General features: G+C 44.0%; 1 protein-coding gene across 14 annotated transcripts in view; it reads left to right on the forward strand.

Annotated features, from left to right (window-relative positions):
* Positions 1 to 11,922, forward strand: part of CAMK2G (calcium/calmodulin dependent protein kinase II gamma) — a 120,100-nt gene extending 108,178 nt beyond the window's left edge. For 5 of the 14 annotated variants that reach the window (XM_059851356.1, XM_059851344.1, XM_059851348.1 and 2 more), the window contains 6 exons: positions 322 to 435; positions 2,090 to 2,215; positions 4,709 to 4,784; positions 5,273 to 5,367; positions 6,390 to 6,635; positions 9,195 to 11,922. In XM_059851356.1, the coding sequence (XP_059707339.1) occupies positions 322 to 435; positions 2,090 to 2,215; positions 4,709 to 4,784; positions 5,273 to 5,367; positions 6,390 to 6,622 (644 nt within the window). In that variant the 3' untranslated portion in view covers positions 6,623 to 6,635; positions 9,195 to 11,922. The remainder of the gene's footprint in view (positions 1 to 321; positions 436 to 2,089; positions 2,216 to 4,708; positions 4,785 to 5,272; positions 5,368 to 6,389; positions 6,636 to 9,194) is intronic. The other 9 variants (XM_059851350.1, XM_059851352.1, XM_059851351.1 and 6 more) reach the window with 3 other exon arrangements.
* The last annotated feature ends 2,696 nt before the right edge of the window (positions 11,923 to 14,618 follow it).

The raw sequence follows: 14,618 nt of genomic DNA on the forward strand, positions 1-14,618 counted from the left end.
CAGTTCTGCTGCGCTGTAGGCGATGTTATCTTTATCCATCAATGACAGTTGCCTCAGGGATATGTTGTTTCCACTGTGGTGGGGCTAAAGGCAGTGCGTGTAGTCCTTCTTCCTCCACCCCCCGCCCTTGTGTTGTTCTAAATTGCACAGCAGGTTCATGTTGTCGAGCTGTCTACTTGGCTTTGCCCTGGAGGATACTCCTGCATGTTTTGTGCCCAGCATTGTGGTTTCTTTAATGTTCTCCTATTTACTTTCTCTTTTTTTATTTACTGAACTTGCGTGTTTTGTTTGTGTTTGTGTTTTAATTCCCTGCCATGCTAGCTCCCCCTCTCTCCACCGGGGACGGCAGCTCAGTGCTTGAAGGACGGAGGCACAGTGAGAGCAAAACACAGACTGAGTCCATGCAGTCCCAGCTTTCTCTCTGTTTCTCAGCCAGTAAGTCCAGGGGTGCAGTGCTTCACAGCATCTTTTTCTCACCCCTTCCTCCACCCTTCCCATTTCTCCTTACCTAAGATTTTTCCCTTCCTCAACTTCCTTCCAATATGTTGATTTTCCATTTCCAGTGTTCCAGAATACAAAGAAATCATCTCCCTTCCTGCAAAATACCCTCCTTTGCACACTGAAATTTTCCAAACATTTCCTTCCCTATCTGGAAAAAAAAAAAAAAATCAAAAACCAGAACCTCATCCTAGCTAATTTCATTCCCTTGCTTTCATCTGGGTGAGATGTGGAGTTCTCTGCAGAGACACTGCCTTTTGGGGTTTCCTTGGGCGAGTCACTGCATCTGTTAGTTTTCCTTGTGGTAAATGGGGTCAGTGGTGCAGGTCTGCTTATGTGATTATGGAGGGGATGTATGAGACTGAGTTCAGTCTCACTCGTCAGAACTTCTGAGGACTTCTGACACTGACGGTGCTCAGAAGTACCAAAGGAACAAAAACCAGTTTTTTCAGACTACTTTAAGGTGCTTTGAAAGGGAGGGTGTGGCTCCTGAAAGACCCCAAAGCATTTTTTAATCCATTATCAGGTGCTATGAGTGAAAATTCTGGGATAATGTTGGCTCTGAAGAGCATTTGTCTGTCACGAGCTTTACCTTGTGTGTTTGTCTTTAGCTCAGTTAGCTGGTACTATGGTTAGTCTATGAGTTATGATAAGTTCTGCCTGATATCTACTGAACTTGCTAGCTCTGTAGAGGAGCCTGTGGCTGGAAAACTCTGAAAAATGCATATGAAAAAAAGCTATTAGGTTGGAGAAAATCTAGGTGGAATTCACAGCCTTTCTCCTACACAGACATACTGTACTAGCTGCCTGACTTTAAAGCAATAGCAGAAGGCTCTTTACTGTGAGCTGGGAACATCTGGAATATTTGATTCCATTCAGGTCAGTTTAGGAAGGAAGAACCAGGCGTGTCCTCTTCTGTCTCTTCCTGTCGTATTTCCCTGGTTTTCTACACACAGCACCAGCATCTCATATGATACAGCAGTTGGAGCATCTCTGTTAGTAGCTCAAAGATGTCAGACCGCTGGTTTGTAAGGTGCAATAGGAAAAGTGTTTTGCCTAGCCAGAATGGAAGGGAAATGATCTCTTCTGAAGTCCTTTTGCTGTGAGCTCTCCATCACTGCTCTCTTATCAATTCCTTCCTCTTGCTCATAGCAAGGCCCTGCTTGGTACACTGAGGAGCGCTGAATCACTTCTCTGCCAAGTGGGTCAGTGTCCTCCCACTTCACTTCCCTCCAAGCTGAGATGTGCAGTGATTTGGATATCCCTACTTTCTTTAACCCCATCTTGTACTTGCCCTTGTGCTGCTGTCATTACTCCAGCCACTGTTTTAGGTCACCCTCAAACTTCCTCCAACACTGGTGCAATTCCTGCTGTGCTTTTTTGCACCAGTGCCCGGGTGGCCCCTGCCGAGCAGTGTCTGGCCCAAGTGATGTGACAGAGGCAGGAGAGCAGGTAGAAGTTATTGGGATGTGGGTGTGTTTGTGTGCTGGCTGGGGCTGGGGCTGTGTGTGTCTGTACTTCTTTGTTGGTTTTTATTTTACTTTCTAATTTTTGTCCGTTTATTATTTTAACGCTTACATTTGTTTTGCAGCTACACAGTCTTGTGAAGAGAAGCTCCATGCCTGGGACAGCCCAGGGCAGACATTGGAGTTAGAGCGTGCTCGGTCGGAGCCTTTGCTAACTCCAGTAGTTCCCTTTGTACTTAACCGAGCACCGTGTAAGTTAGCAGCTGGGTAGCAGTAGTGGAGTAGTGCAACTTATGCTAGTTACCCTAGATGTAAAGTTCCCTCCTCTCTCCTCCCCTGCCCCTCACCCCGTCCGTCCGAGCCGGGCTGGGCGCTCCGAGCTGGCGCCATCGGTCCGGCGGGGGCGCGGCCGCAGGAGCGGGTGCGGGGAGCGGCGGCGGCCGCCGGGGGGCGCCACGCGCAGGGGCGGGGAGCGGGGCCGCCTCAGCCCGTCCCGCCCGCGGCCGCCGCCCCGGCCCGGCCCGGCCCAGCCCGCCGGGGACACGGAGCCCGGCCCGGCTCTGCCCCGGCCGTGAACGGCGCTCGCCGAACGCGCCCGCGGCGCTCCCCGGCCGGCGGTGTAGCTGCTGTGGCGGGGCTGCCTCCTGGGCTCGTACAAAGCAGGGTGGAGCAGCCGCGGGCCACGCTCGATGACCGTGCTGGTGCATGTCGCCTCCCTCTTGTGCCTCTTTGGAGGACCCGCGGATTCATCGGGAGCGGCAGGCGCGAACCCCGTCCCCCTGGACATCCCGAGGCTCTCTGTCCTTTGGACAGAGCGGTCATCTCCCCTGTGCCGGTTCTAGCTCGGGACATGAAGTGAAAGCCAGGAGAGGAGCCCAGTCTGATGGGACGGACTAGTGCTGAAGGACAGGCCTGATGGCACTGCATCAAGGCACCTTGGAAGGGGATGCAGATTTCCTTAAGATGAGCCAGCACACCGTGACTGTGGACTGCAGACTCCCTCACTCATCCCAAATGCAGCCTTTCCCATGTACTCCATCTTCTGGACATTGGTGGTGCGTGGTTTGGAGGTCCAACAAGTAGCCCTTCTTCCTGTGAAAGTAATCCCAGAAAACTTGCTTGTAAGGACATTTTTCACAACAGACATAGCCCACTGTATTGTTTTGACCCATTCCCTGTGTATATCTTTTCACATGTGGAAGTGTATACAGCCTGCATAGCAAAACCAGCCACCTTACTGTTATGAGCCAGATGTCCCCTATATGAGGGCTTTCTGAAGCTGGCTCAGTAGTAAAATTCTCTTAACTGATTTCCAGAGTGGGTATGGACATCCTTCATAGCCAGTGAGATTATTATTTTGTTGCTCTTCGGCTGCACTTACCAGTGGTGGGATGAGGCACATGGGCAAGGGGGAGAGCAGTTCAGAGTAGCATCTTTTGGCATTTAGAATGGAATTCAGTTTCCCTGACTTGAACGTCTAAGGGTAGGAGGTCGGATTTAAACAGCATACCCCTAATGATAGGCATCTAAGATGCCTATGTGAGACTTCCCAGAAGTCCCAATTTGTTTCAGGGCCCAAAGGGAGAACAGTCAGGGGACTGGTTCCATTTCAGACACGTATATTTTAGATGCTGAAAGGGACAAGAATGGCACTTCTAGTGGTAGGAATTTTATATTATCTGATAACATTGAAAAGAATGCTAGAGAACCTCTTAAATGCCTGTATAATGTGTGAGTCTACCTACATTTGTAGGGAAGGCTGAAGAGATGTGATGTTGTGCATATAGGCTCAGGCATAGGTATGGTGCATGCACGAGTCATAGAACAGAATTGTGTTGTTTAACATACCTAATTGAAACTTTGTAAATGTTATTAATTCTTGAGATCAGTGTGGATGATGGAGCACTGCAGAGGGGATGGGGCCTCGGCAGTCTGCTGTGGGGAACCAAGAGAAGAGAGTGCAGAAGGGCTGGCCAATCAGGGGCCAAACAACAGTAGACTGACAGCCCTTGCCTTCATTCATGTTGAAGGCCAGAGTGCTGGGCTGGCTTAATGGCAATGATGTCAGAGTGCTGTAAAGAATTGTGCCATAGGGATTGGCAGAAGCTAACTGCCTGAGGAACAGTGTGCACTCTCAGACATAGCTAGGACCTGCTCATCCAACCCATCTATCCTGCTGCTGTCATCTTTCTAGCTTGCAGAAGCCATCCCTACATGTCCCAGTTGCTTGTTTGCAGCATTCACAATAGCTGAGGTATTGATGATGGTGATAGGCAAGTTGTTGGGAGACTCTTTCCAATTGGCTTGATCTGTGTGGTGGCCATTTGTATATGATTACTGTGGTGAAGGTTTTCCACATCTCAAGCTGCCAGACAAGTACTTCACATGGGCGGGGGCCACTGGCATTCATTGGTCAGACTCTCCCGAAGCAGCTCTGGCCGTCATTTAGGAGACACATCTGGTGTCTTAGACCTTTCTAGAAGAAAAAAAAATGAAAATGAATATGATCTCTTTATTTCCTTTCTCCCTGCATTATGGGATCACCATTTCCCTTTCATACCACTGCCCCCCTACCCTCATGTGGATGACTGTCTTAACTGCATATCTCCAGATTGCAGGGAGCAGCATCCTATGAGATCTAGACTAATGGTGCTCTACAAATTGCTTGTAGGAAGCACCCACTAGCCTCGTATTTCTACTGAACTCTTGAGCACCACTAAATTGCTCTTTCTTCTTGTTCACAGTGCGTAAGCAAGAGATCATTAAGATAACAGAACAGCTGATAGAGGCCATCAACAATGGAGATTTTGAGGCTTATACGTAAGTAGAGATGCTTTCTGACAGGTTGTTTATCAGCTTGTGTGCAAGTGATGCCCTGGCTCCTGGGTATGAGGAGCTGTCACACAGTCAGGGATGGTAAAAGTTGTTATCCTTCTTAGCCTACATCAATTAGGAGTAAGGGATGGACTAGTAGAGCTCTAAATGAATATCAGGTAGCAAACAGCAACAGGAGCAACAATAGGAAAATGTCCTGGGTTTGTAAGAAAAGTGCAGGAGAGGGCAACGTGAAGAGCAGCAAGATAATAAAATGAAAGTCAGTAACCTCAAAATTTATTTCATGTGAAATGCCATCTAGTTGGCTCTTTGAGTTACAGTAGGGCTGAGTCTTCAGGAACTTACTTCTTGGAGTAGGGAGATGTAGTTAGGTGGACACAGGGTGTGAGTCAAATTGCATACCAGCACTTCACTGTGTGAATAGCTCTTGGGCTCAAATGCAAAGTGTAAGCCTGTGCTGCTTTTCTTTGCAGAAAAATCTGTGATCCTGGCTTGACCTCATTTGAACCTGAAGCACTGGGGAACCTGGTTGAAGGAATGGATTTCCATAAGTTTTACTTTGAAAACTGTGAGTGGGTAGATTTGGTAACTCCAACCTTTCTCTCTACTCTTCCTTTAGATCATGTTTGGGGAGGAAAGTTTGCCTCGTTTTTACTGGTTATCAGAATAAGCAGGAATTTGATTAAAAGCCTGTTCAGCAACAATTTCAATTCTAACTCCCACATCCCTTCACTCCAGGCATACAATCTGCCTGGTGGAAATGTTTTGTACCTGGCATGGACTGCAGGAGTTTTAAAAGTTTGAATCACTGGGCTTCTTACTGATACAAAAATGGAAAAAATGATCAGATTTTGATGGAGGCAACGTGTATCAGATTTTGATGGAGGCAGCATACTGAATGGTCAGGCATAAAGATGCTTTTGCTTTGAGTTTTCCCTGGATGGTTTCAGCTCTCTAAGACCTGATGAACCTTTTACATAGACAAGAGTCACCTTGTCAGCCTGGGGCAGGAAAGAGTTTGGAGAAATGGTATCATTTATACTATGGGATTTGTCTCCCTTCCTGGATGTTTCCACAGGATGAGATAATTGAAATTTAAATCCTGAGCTGTTCAATATGTTTTATTTTCGGGGTTAGGTCAAGGTCCTTAGTATGGGCAGTATGTAGCTCTCTAAGCATGCAGAGACTTTGTCTCTCTCAACAGCCTATTTATGGAGTGATTCTAACACTTCTCTGAGGTTTGTTCATATTTAATGCTGTCCTAGCTTAAAGATGTCCTGATTATTGACTCCTTTGCAATGATATTCTGTAAGTGAAAGATCTTTCCCCATAACTGAAGACACAGCAGCAGAGGAAGTGGGGGCCAAGGGGCCAGGGGATTCCTGGCAGTAAGTGTGCAGTTTCTAAGGAGAACTACAGGTGATAGGGGTAAGAATTGCTTGGATTTTTCCTGAAAAATTGTAGGACCAATTTTTGTGGTATTCCAGAATCCAGTGAAAGGTGAGTAGAATATAGAAGAGGTTGGAGAATGTGGGACACTGTTCCTTCTGAATTGTAAAATGAACCCAATGGTTTTGCATGTCCTGCCAGTACTGTCGAAGAATAGCAAGCCCATCCACACGACCATCCTGAACCCCCACGTGCATGTCATCGGGGAGGACGCCGCCTGCATTGCCTACATCCGCCTGACGCAGTACATCGACGGCCAAGGCCGGCCCCGCACGACGCAGTCCGAGGAGACCCGTGTCTGGCACCGCCGAGATGGCAAGTGGCTCAATGTCCACTACCACTGCTCTGGAGCTCCTGCAGCACCTCTCCAGTGAGGATCAAATACGGGTATGGACTCTCAGGGAAGGAGTACATCACACACACAGCTGAGGCTGCTCTGTGTGGGAATTCAGCATTCAAGGCTGTTTAGCTGGCCGTGAGAGAACCATATTTAGTTGTCTGTAGGACTGAAAACTTTGGCTTGTAGATGGTGTTCCTTTAAGTCCTGTCCTCTGGACTCAGTAGGGTTGCCTGCCACTCCTGACAAATGGGAGTCATGTGCCAGACAGCTGTTCCTGGGCATAGGTACCCTTGTAGCAGCTGGGCTACCTTCCAGGTGCTCAGGTCTGTGCTTGGACAAACGGCTAATCTGGAGCAGAGAGGAAGAGTATCTCATGCTGTGCACAGGTTGGCCCTTTCATGTCTACTGTTCCATGCTGGGGGTCATTTCAGAAGACTTTTTTGATGATTATGTCATCTTCTAGGAAGGATATTGTGGAATCCATACAGAACAATTTCTGTGCCATAAGGGGTGAGGTTTATTCATATAAATTTTACTACTGATTTTCCAATAGGCAAGAAGTATTTAATGTACCACGTTGAGAAAACTCAGAATGGAAAAGAATCTAAACAAACAGTAATATCAGAGGATGTAAAATATCCCCCAGTTAACTTGCCACAATTCATAATTGAAAGAAACTTTGGCTTTAAAATATGTCATTACAAGTCGATTGCTGCTGAAGGACATCAGATCAAATTACTTCTTCAGCATTAAGGCATTCTCGTTTATTGCCTTAGTGGTCTCTTTTAATTAGATGTACAAAGTCTTTCTGCATCCTTTTGTTTTATGTTGAAATACATGTTACATTCATTTTATAGCCCAAAGTTTCTTGATCTTAGGACCTTTTTACTAAGTATTTTCTATTTAAGGGCAAGCACAACAAACATTTCCAACTGGGAGGCAACTTTTTCTTAATGTGGTCATTTAAGGATGAACCACTCAAGTATAGTTGCTACTTCAGTCCTATTTTTGTGAACAACTTTGTACTAAGCCAAGAGCAGTTTGTATTCATGTGTTGTGAGGTATTCAACCCTACTGAAGGCAATGGGAAGGAATGTGAACTATCACAAGCAAGCTGCAGAGGTCACAGATGGAATTTGAAAAGCAGAAGCCAGTTGGGGGCACCAGAAGCAGGGAAGCTTTCAAGGGAGCTGGAAAATCAGCTGAATTTCCAGGGAGTAAGGCAGTGAGAAGGAAAAAGCCTTTGCAGGAAAACAAAAAAAAACTTACATCAGATTTCATCACAGAAATGTTGAGGGAGACGTCTGTCCAAAAAAAGATGCAGAAGAAATTATTAAATTAAAGATCAGTATGGCTCAGTGGCTATGCCTATGACTTCTGAGTAAATTTAGGAATGGAAAGTCTGCTGCAGAAGAGGTATGTTTCTTGGCTGTGGAAATGCTGAAGCCCTCCAAAAGTATGTGCTGGAGGGTTTCTGAAAACTGCAGAGCAGAAAGTATTTCCAAACCACAAAATGTTGGTTAAAACAATATTTAAAAATACCCTGTAAACTAATAGAAGTTGAAGTATTTGCATGCATTTCTGGGTTCTGAAGGAGGTATACCTACAAGCAATTGCAAATGGGGTCAGTGTGGGCAGCCCCCATCTGAATGCACTGAATCATTTTGGAGTAGTGTTATCCCACGTGCAGTGAAAGCTAAGGATGAAGAATGAATGAAGTGAGAAAGAATGCTTAAATAGAAATTAGTGGTTTCTTCTCACCTGGAAGGCAGAGTTCAGTTCTGGGTAGATCATCTGAAAAGCAAACTGCAGCCAGAAAAAAAGTTTGATGTTAATCAGAGAACTTCTGTGTAAGGAGAGAGTGGGAACCAAGAAGGGAAAAGACTTATAAGAGAGATTCTGCAAAGATTTTCAAACTAAGAAATGGTAGGTAGAAAGAAGAGTTTGGCTATACTTTCATGACAGGATAATGCTAAACAGACATGAAAAAACCCCAGACTTAAAACTGATCAAAATAAATCCTGTAATTTGGCACATGAGGGTTAACTAGGAAGGGCCTTTGCTAAAAGCAGTCACAAGGGCTACAATTTCACAAAACTGCAGAGAAGCTCATACATTTGTTTAAATATTAAGTAAGTTCAGAGACAAAATTACTGAAGATTTGAAAAATAAAAACCCTAATAAAAATATAATTTTCTTTCAGTTCAATGCAAAAGCCAATGGAAAGTGAGGCAGAAAATGTTCCTTAGGACCAGAGCCTTTGAGCACTCCTTAGAAAACTTCTTCAGCTTCTGGGTCATGGCTGTGAGAGAGTGGGCTCAGGGCTGCTCCAAATATACATTATACGTAATACATTTTAGCAATTACTTAATTTTCACTGACATTCTCAGCCACCTGGAAGGAGAAGTGAGTGCCTCTTACCTTTAGAGGTCTCCTCATGAGCTGCTGTTTGTCTTGTGTTAGGGGTTTCTACCTACACCAATTAACCTGTAGAAAACGTGATTTTTAAAATTGTGTAGAGCTAATGTATGGCTTTATTTCCTTCCATCTTCCATCCTGTTCTCCCCTCTCCTTTCTGGGTGGACACTACCTCTTCCTGACTGCAGCATCTTGTGGAGATACTCAGCTGGAGGGCAATATCTTCTTAGCAAGCAGCTCTGGAGTGCCTGAGTGACAGCAACGGTCATGTCTGTTTTGACATTAAAAAAATAAATACAAATTACAAACAGGCAGCAGCCAAATGCACGAAACCCTGCATGCATCTGATGCTCCGGGCACTGCCTTTCTGTTGTTTTCCATGGATCCATCGTGTCTGTTTCTGCTGTACGAAGGTGTTTTTAAATCAAAACAAAAAAAAAAAAGACATGTTGTTTGTATAAAAGAATAAAAAAACAGGAATAATGCTAAATAAATGACAGATTATCCAACATGCCCCCTCCCCCAGGGCTAAGAAAGTGGCAGCAGCCGGAACATCTTTCAGAAATGAAGTGAGGGGGAAAGCAAAAGTGAAGGAGAGAAAGAGAGAGGGAGAGCAAGAAAGGAGGCAGCTTGAACAGCGGATGGCTGAACCGTGCTCCGCAAAGCGATGTGGAAGTTAATACCACATTCGGGCTGTGCTGCAACTACAGTCGGTGAGAGGTGGCAAGGAGACCCCAGAGGAGCCAGTGTGAAGACTGGGGTTCAAGAGAGAGGAGGTGCTTCTCTTACTGTTGCCCAGCAGACTGACTTCAGCCTGTTTCTTCTTCGATTTCTGCACAGCAAGAACGCTATGAAGACCTGGTTGCTCGGCTGCTGGATCCCAAAACAGACTTTTCTTTTTTTTTTTCTGTTTTTTTTTTTTTTAAGAAATAAAACAAAATGGAATGTTGATTTAAAACTAAAGATGGAAGTAGGGATTTAAAAATGGGTTTAAGTAACCCATTATTAACCCAATTAATTAACTTGAATAGAAGCTCGCTCTTTAGTGATACTGGTTTTAGAAACAGCCACTACCTGGACAACCATGGAGTTTTGAAGCCAGCTTATTTAATTTAACAAAATAAAAAAACCATTTCATTAAGAGCAGAGATTTTAGAGGAAGAGAGTATTTGTATGGGATTTTCTATTTTTTTCTTTTTAGTAGCATAGTTGGGATCCACAGTGCTGCAGAACACATGTTCCTTAGGAAGCAGACAAAAAATTTAGTGTTATGTTCTTCATGAAAACTTGCACATACACTCCTATATGAGGCATAAATAGCGTGTGTTTTTTATACTGAAATATATGCACCCGTAGAATTAAAGGGGTTACCTGGCCTCCTGTATGATTTGTTGGTCTCCAGTGAAATAGCAATGGGAGCCAGCAGCCCCAGCCAGGTGCTTCTCCCCACCACTAACCCATCTGATGTTTGTAAGTGTCATGTTTCCTAGTGTTTATTTGGGTAATTTTTCTATTTTTTACAGTGATGTTGTAACACAGAAAACTATCAGATCAGAACCTCAAAAGCTGTAGCTGAAGGAATCCAGGCCACCCCCCACCCCATGTTGCCTCTGGGTGTTAGAGGATACCTCATGAAGCAGAGGGGAAAGGGAATGAACACGTGATCTGACGTTCGTCCTTTGGGCCAATTCATCTTCCTTTTCTTTCTTTGCTGCAAAAGGAGTTCAGTTCCTTTATTCATTGGGTGGGAGATATGGAAGTGTTTTGTTGACCTTACCAAGGAGGGAGCCTAGCCCCAAGAAGAAAATGGCCTTTCTGGCAGACCTGATGGGATTTGTCTTGACCAAGGGAAGGCATCACTTGCAGAAGTTGGAATGGGCTTTTACCTGAATTTATCTACCCCTACTAATTTTTTTGGATTTCTAGAGAGAGTTAAAATTATTTCTGTGACAGTGTACTAAGTGTGTGGCAATCTTTTAGCAGACTATAGAAGAAAAGAAAGAGAATTTGGAATTTTAATCTTTATTCAATAAAATGCAGAAAATAAAAGCTGTTGCACAAAGCGGAGCTGTTACTTTGCAGCAGATAGCACTCTGCTCCCTTTATTGGAGAGGTGCTATCCCACACCAGGATTAGATCAGCTGACCACTGATGGAGGAAAAGACCATCCACGCTTCCCAGGGTTATTTGAGCAAACATCCTTTTCTTCCTCCCTTTGCTATCCCAGGGGAGGAGTGAGGAGAGGATTGAACCCATGGGGGGGCAAACGCTAGATTTTATTATTTCAAAACATTTTTAAGACGGTGACTGAAGTGGAAAAGTAAAAAGCCTTGATATTTCATTCAGAAAATTTTTTAAGCTACAAAGAAAGCAAACAGATTACAGTTATGCCACTTTAAAAAGATAAATACAAAACATTATGCATGCCTTCTTTCGGTCTGATCTTCCTTGTCTCTTTACCTGATAATTGTTAATAGTTAAAAAAGAGAACCCTCTGTATTAAGTATATGCATCTTTCAGAGAAAATTTTAAAAGAAGAGAACTGTTGGGTTTTTTGTTTTTGCACAGTCTTGGAGACAAACTCTTTTGGATTTTTTTTTTTTTTTTTGTTTCCTTTTAAGTTAATGAGAACCTTAGCTTGGTATGGCCATTATCAAACACAGCTGTACACCTTTAGCATTCTTAATGTTCTCTTATGGGGCTAATGTAAGCATCTATATAATATATATTATAAATATCACATTTTAAACAGGAAATGGAAGGCATTTGATGCAGAATTTTTGCATGATATAGAAATAATTAAAGTTAGCTAGTGTTTGTTTGTTTGGTCTGAATGTTGGTAGAACCTTCATAGCTTTGTTACAATGAAACCTTGAATTGAAGATATTTAATAAAATAACATTTAAACAGTGTAAAGTTTGGAGTGTCACATTATTCTCCCAAACAATATGAAATTGGTACTTCTGGGATAAGAATCAGTTGACAGAGGAGGTTTTTATTCCTGTGTCACTTAACTTTTTAAACATTACATTTTTAAGTCATACCATAACTAAAAGGAGGGAGGGGAGAATACTAGCATTATAAACACAAGGATGATAGAACCTGTTAAAATTACCTTTATGGCATTTCCCTGACAGACCAGGGATAATAGGGAAATTCTGCTTTTGTTCTGATTCTTGGCAAATCTATGCTATTTCTTCCTTTCCTGGTCTTTGTTTTCCTCACCAATATTTAAGATTCTTCTTGTGGGAGAAGCTATCTTGCTATTTGGTTTGCCTGATGTAAACATGCTGATCTCAAGTTGTGACAGTTATTTGTCAACTAGTGTATTTTGTGTCCTAGCTGGGATGCTTCTGCAGAGGCACAGAGCTTGTCAGTTCTAGCAGTGTAAGCATCATTTCTTAAGTTAAAAGTTAGTTGGATTTAACTTGTTTTGTTTCTATATTGCCTCTTGTTGTTAGCATTTCATGTGTGCCCCGTTAGGTAGGCTTTGTTCCGCTCAGGCCTTTGCTGCTTTGCCATGTCTCTGTTATTCCCACCTTGCAGATCTCGGCTGCTCCTGAGGGCAGGTGGCTGAGCCGTGAGGCTGCAGCAGGTGCTGCTCTCACCCTCCGCTGAGCCTGCCCAGCGCGGGCGTGTGGCACGGCGGCGCTCGGGGGCTTCTCCGCGCCTGTGCTGCCGCCGGCCTTGTGTCCGGCACGGTTACTGCTGGGGTTCTGCGGGAGACACACATCTCCTTTCGGCACTGGCTGCGGCAAAGCGGCTCTAGCCAGCAGGCGGCCCTCCATTTGGCAGGCCTGGCTGGCCTCCATTCCCCTGAGCTCTTCCCAGGTGTGTCCGGGAAGTGCGGCAAAGGGGAGGGGGTGGCTTTGCCTTATCGCTGAAAGCGAGTTCATTGTGCTTAATCCCCTTTAACTGCAGCAATTACCCAGTAAATAGGTGTCAGCTGTTACTGCTTAGAGACATGATTACTTTTGCTGCCTGATGAAACAGGAGGGAAAAAATCATCCTTAGTGCTTAAAGGGAGAAGGTAAGAGTTTTATAGTCCGTTTTACTGGGACTTAAGGCAATCTGCTCGTGCTCAGAAGAAGTGGCTCCTGCTATCTGGGGAGCAAAGAGACGTTCTGCTCTTATCTCTCTGGCGTATGAGGCAGGAGCATTCACCAGGTAAGGTTTCTCCCGAAGCAGTTAATCCTGTCTCGATGATCTTTGAAGATATGTTGCAGTATGAGCCGATAAGCACTAGGAAGGTATTAATGAAATTAGTGGTGATATCCCATGTTTTTAGGAACTTTTTTAACCAGGATAAGAGTAATTTAAACACTTGTTGAAAGCTAAATAGACTAACACTCAGGTCAAGAATATTTATTGTAGCATATATGGGGCCTGTTTTATGTCTTATGTCTTATGTTTTAGCTGACAGCAGGGATTAGGAGTGGTACTTCCCTGCATTGTAATAGCTCCAGTATTGAGGTACCAAACAGGGATATTCCCAGAACCTTACTTCCCAGTATGCTGTAGCTGTTTAAAATCTGTTCATCCTATTAGATGACGTTTTGCCGTCTTCCTACCAAAGACGAGTGTCTGAGCATGGTTTGTTAAGTTCCCTTCCAATTTATGCACATGCATTATTGTATTCACATGTGGATTACTCTGTGGGAGACTTGTAATTGATGGTAGCTTTTATTTATGCCCAAGTAGACTTCCTTTTAAACTAGGATTGCTCTGCTCTCACTTGCTGGGCTGGTGGCACAAGGGCCTGGCAGGATGCTCCTATGCTTATGGTATCTATGAGATGTGGGGAGAACTATGAGCAGAACTGGACCCTGAATGTCAATATCCTTTCAATTTTATTATGAAAATTGTTACCTCTTACTTATGGGTAATTGATAATGTAGAAAAACAAACAGAGCATTTGACTAATGATTGGATTTGTGATCTGGTTTTGGGTTTGCTATGGCTTTGCAGGGTGACTGCAGATAAGCCAGGTGTGTGTTCTGTGCTTCAGCTTTCCCATTTGTCCATGAAGATGATAAGTCTGACCTCTGTTGAAACCATGGTAAGAGACTGATGAACAGTGCTGCAGAGAAGCTAAGGTGGTATTGCTGCTGCACTTCACAGTTGATTATTTTTGCCTGAGAATTTGAAAGGTTTGGGGCTGCAGATTAATGCACCTGGAATGCTTGTTTATTTGGGTTTGGTATACATTTATTTAAGAGTAGAGATAGGTGATCCTTTGGGGGCACTTAAAGCAGCTTGAGTGGAGGATTATGAATTTTTCCCTCGAGATCCTTAGTGCCTGAGAACTCCTCACCTGCCAGAATGTCCTCGTTGCCTGCTGGCAAGGAATAGGAATTTACTGGTTGGTGTGTAGTACTCTAAAGAATTTTAAGCCCATTTCTTATGTACTTAACAAGTATTAGAAAACAAAAATGCATATGTTTGTGATTTTTAAGGTAGACTGGCTACAAGGAGAGGATGGATATAATTAAGTTAATAAAATCTCATTCTGAAAGTTTCTTGTGCTACAGGAGGGTCCTCTTAAGCACTGGTGGATGGGGGAGAGGGAAAGGTGGTTGTGCCTAATTTGTTGCAATTTATATAATTTTACC

This window comes from Haemorhous mexicanus, chromosome 7, assembly GCF_027477595.1.
Source record: "Haemorhous mexicanus isolate bHaeMex1 chromosome 7, bHaeMex1.pri, whole genome shotgun sequence".
NCBI lineage: Eukaryota > Metazoa > Chordata > Aves > Passeriformes > Fringillidae > Haemorhous > Haemorhous mexicanus.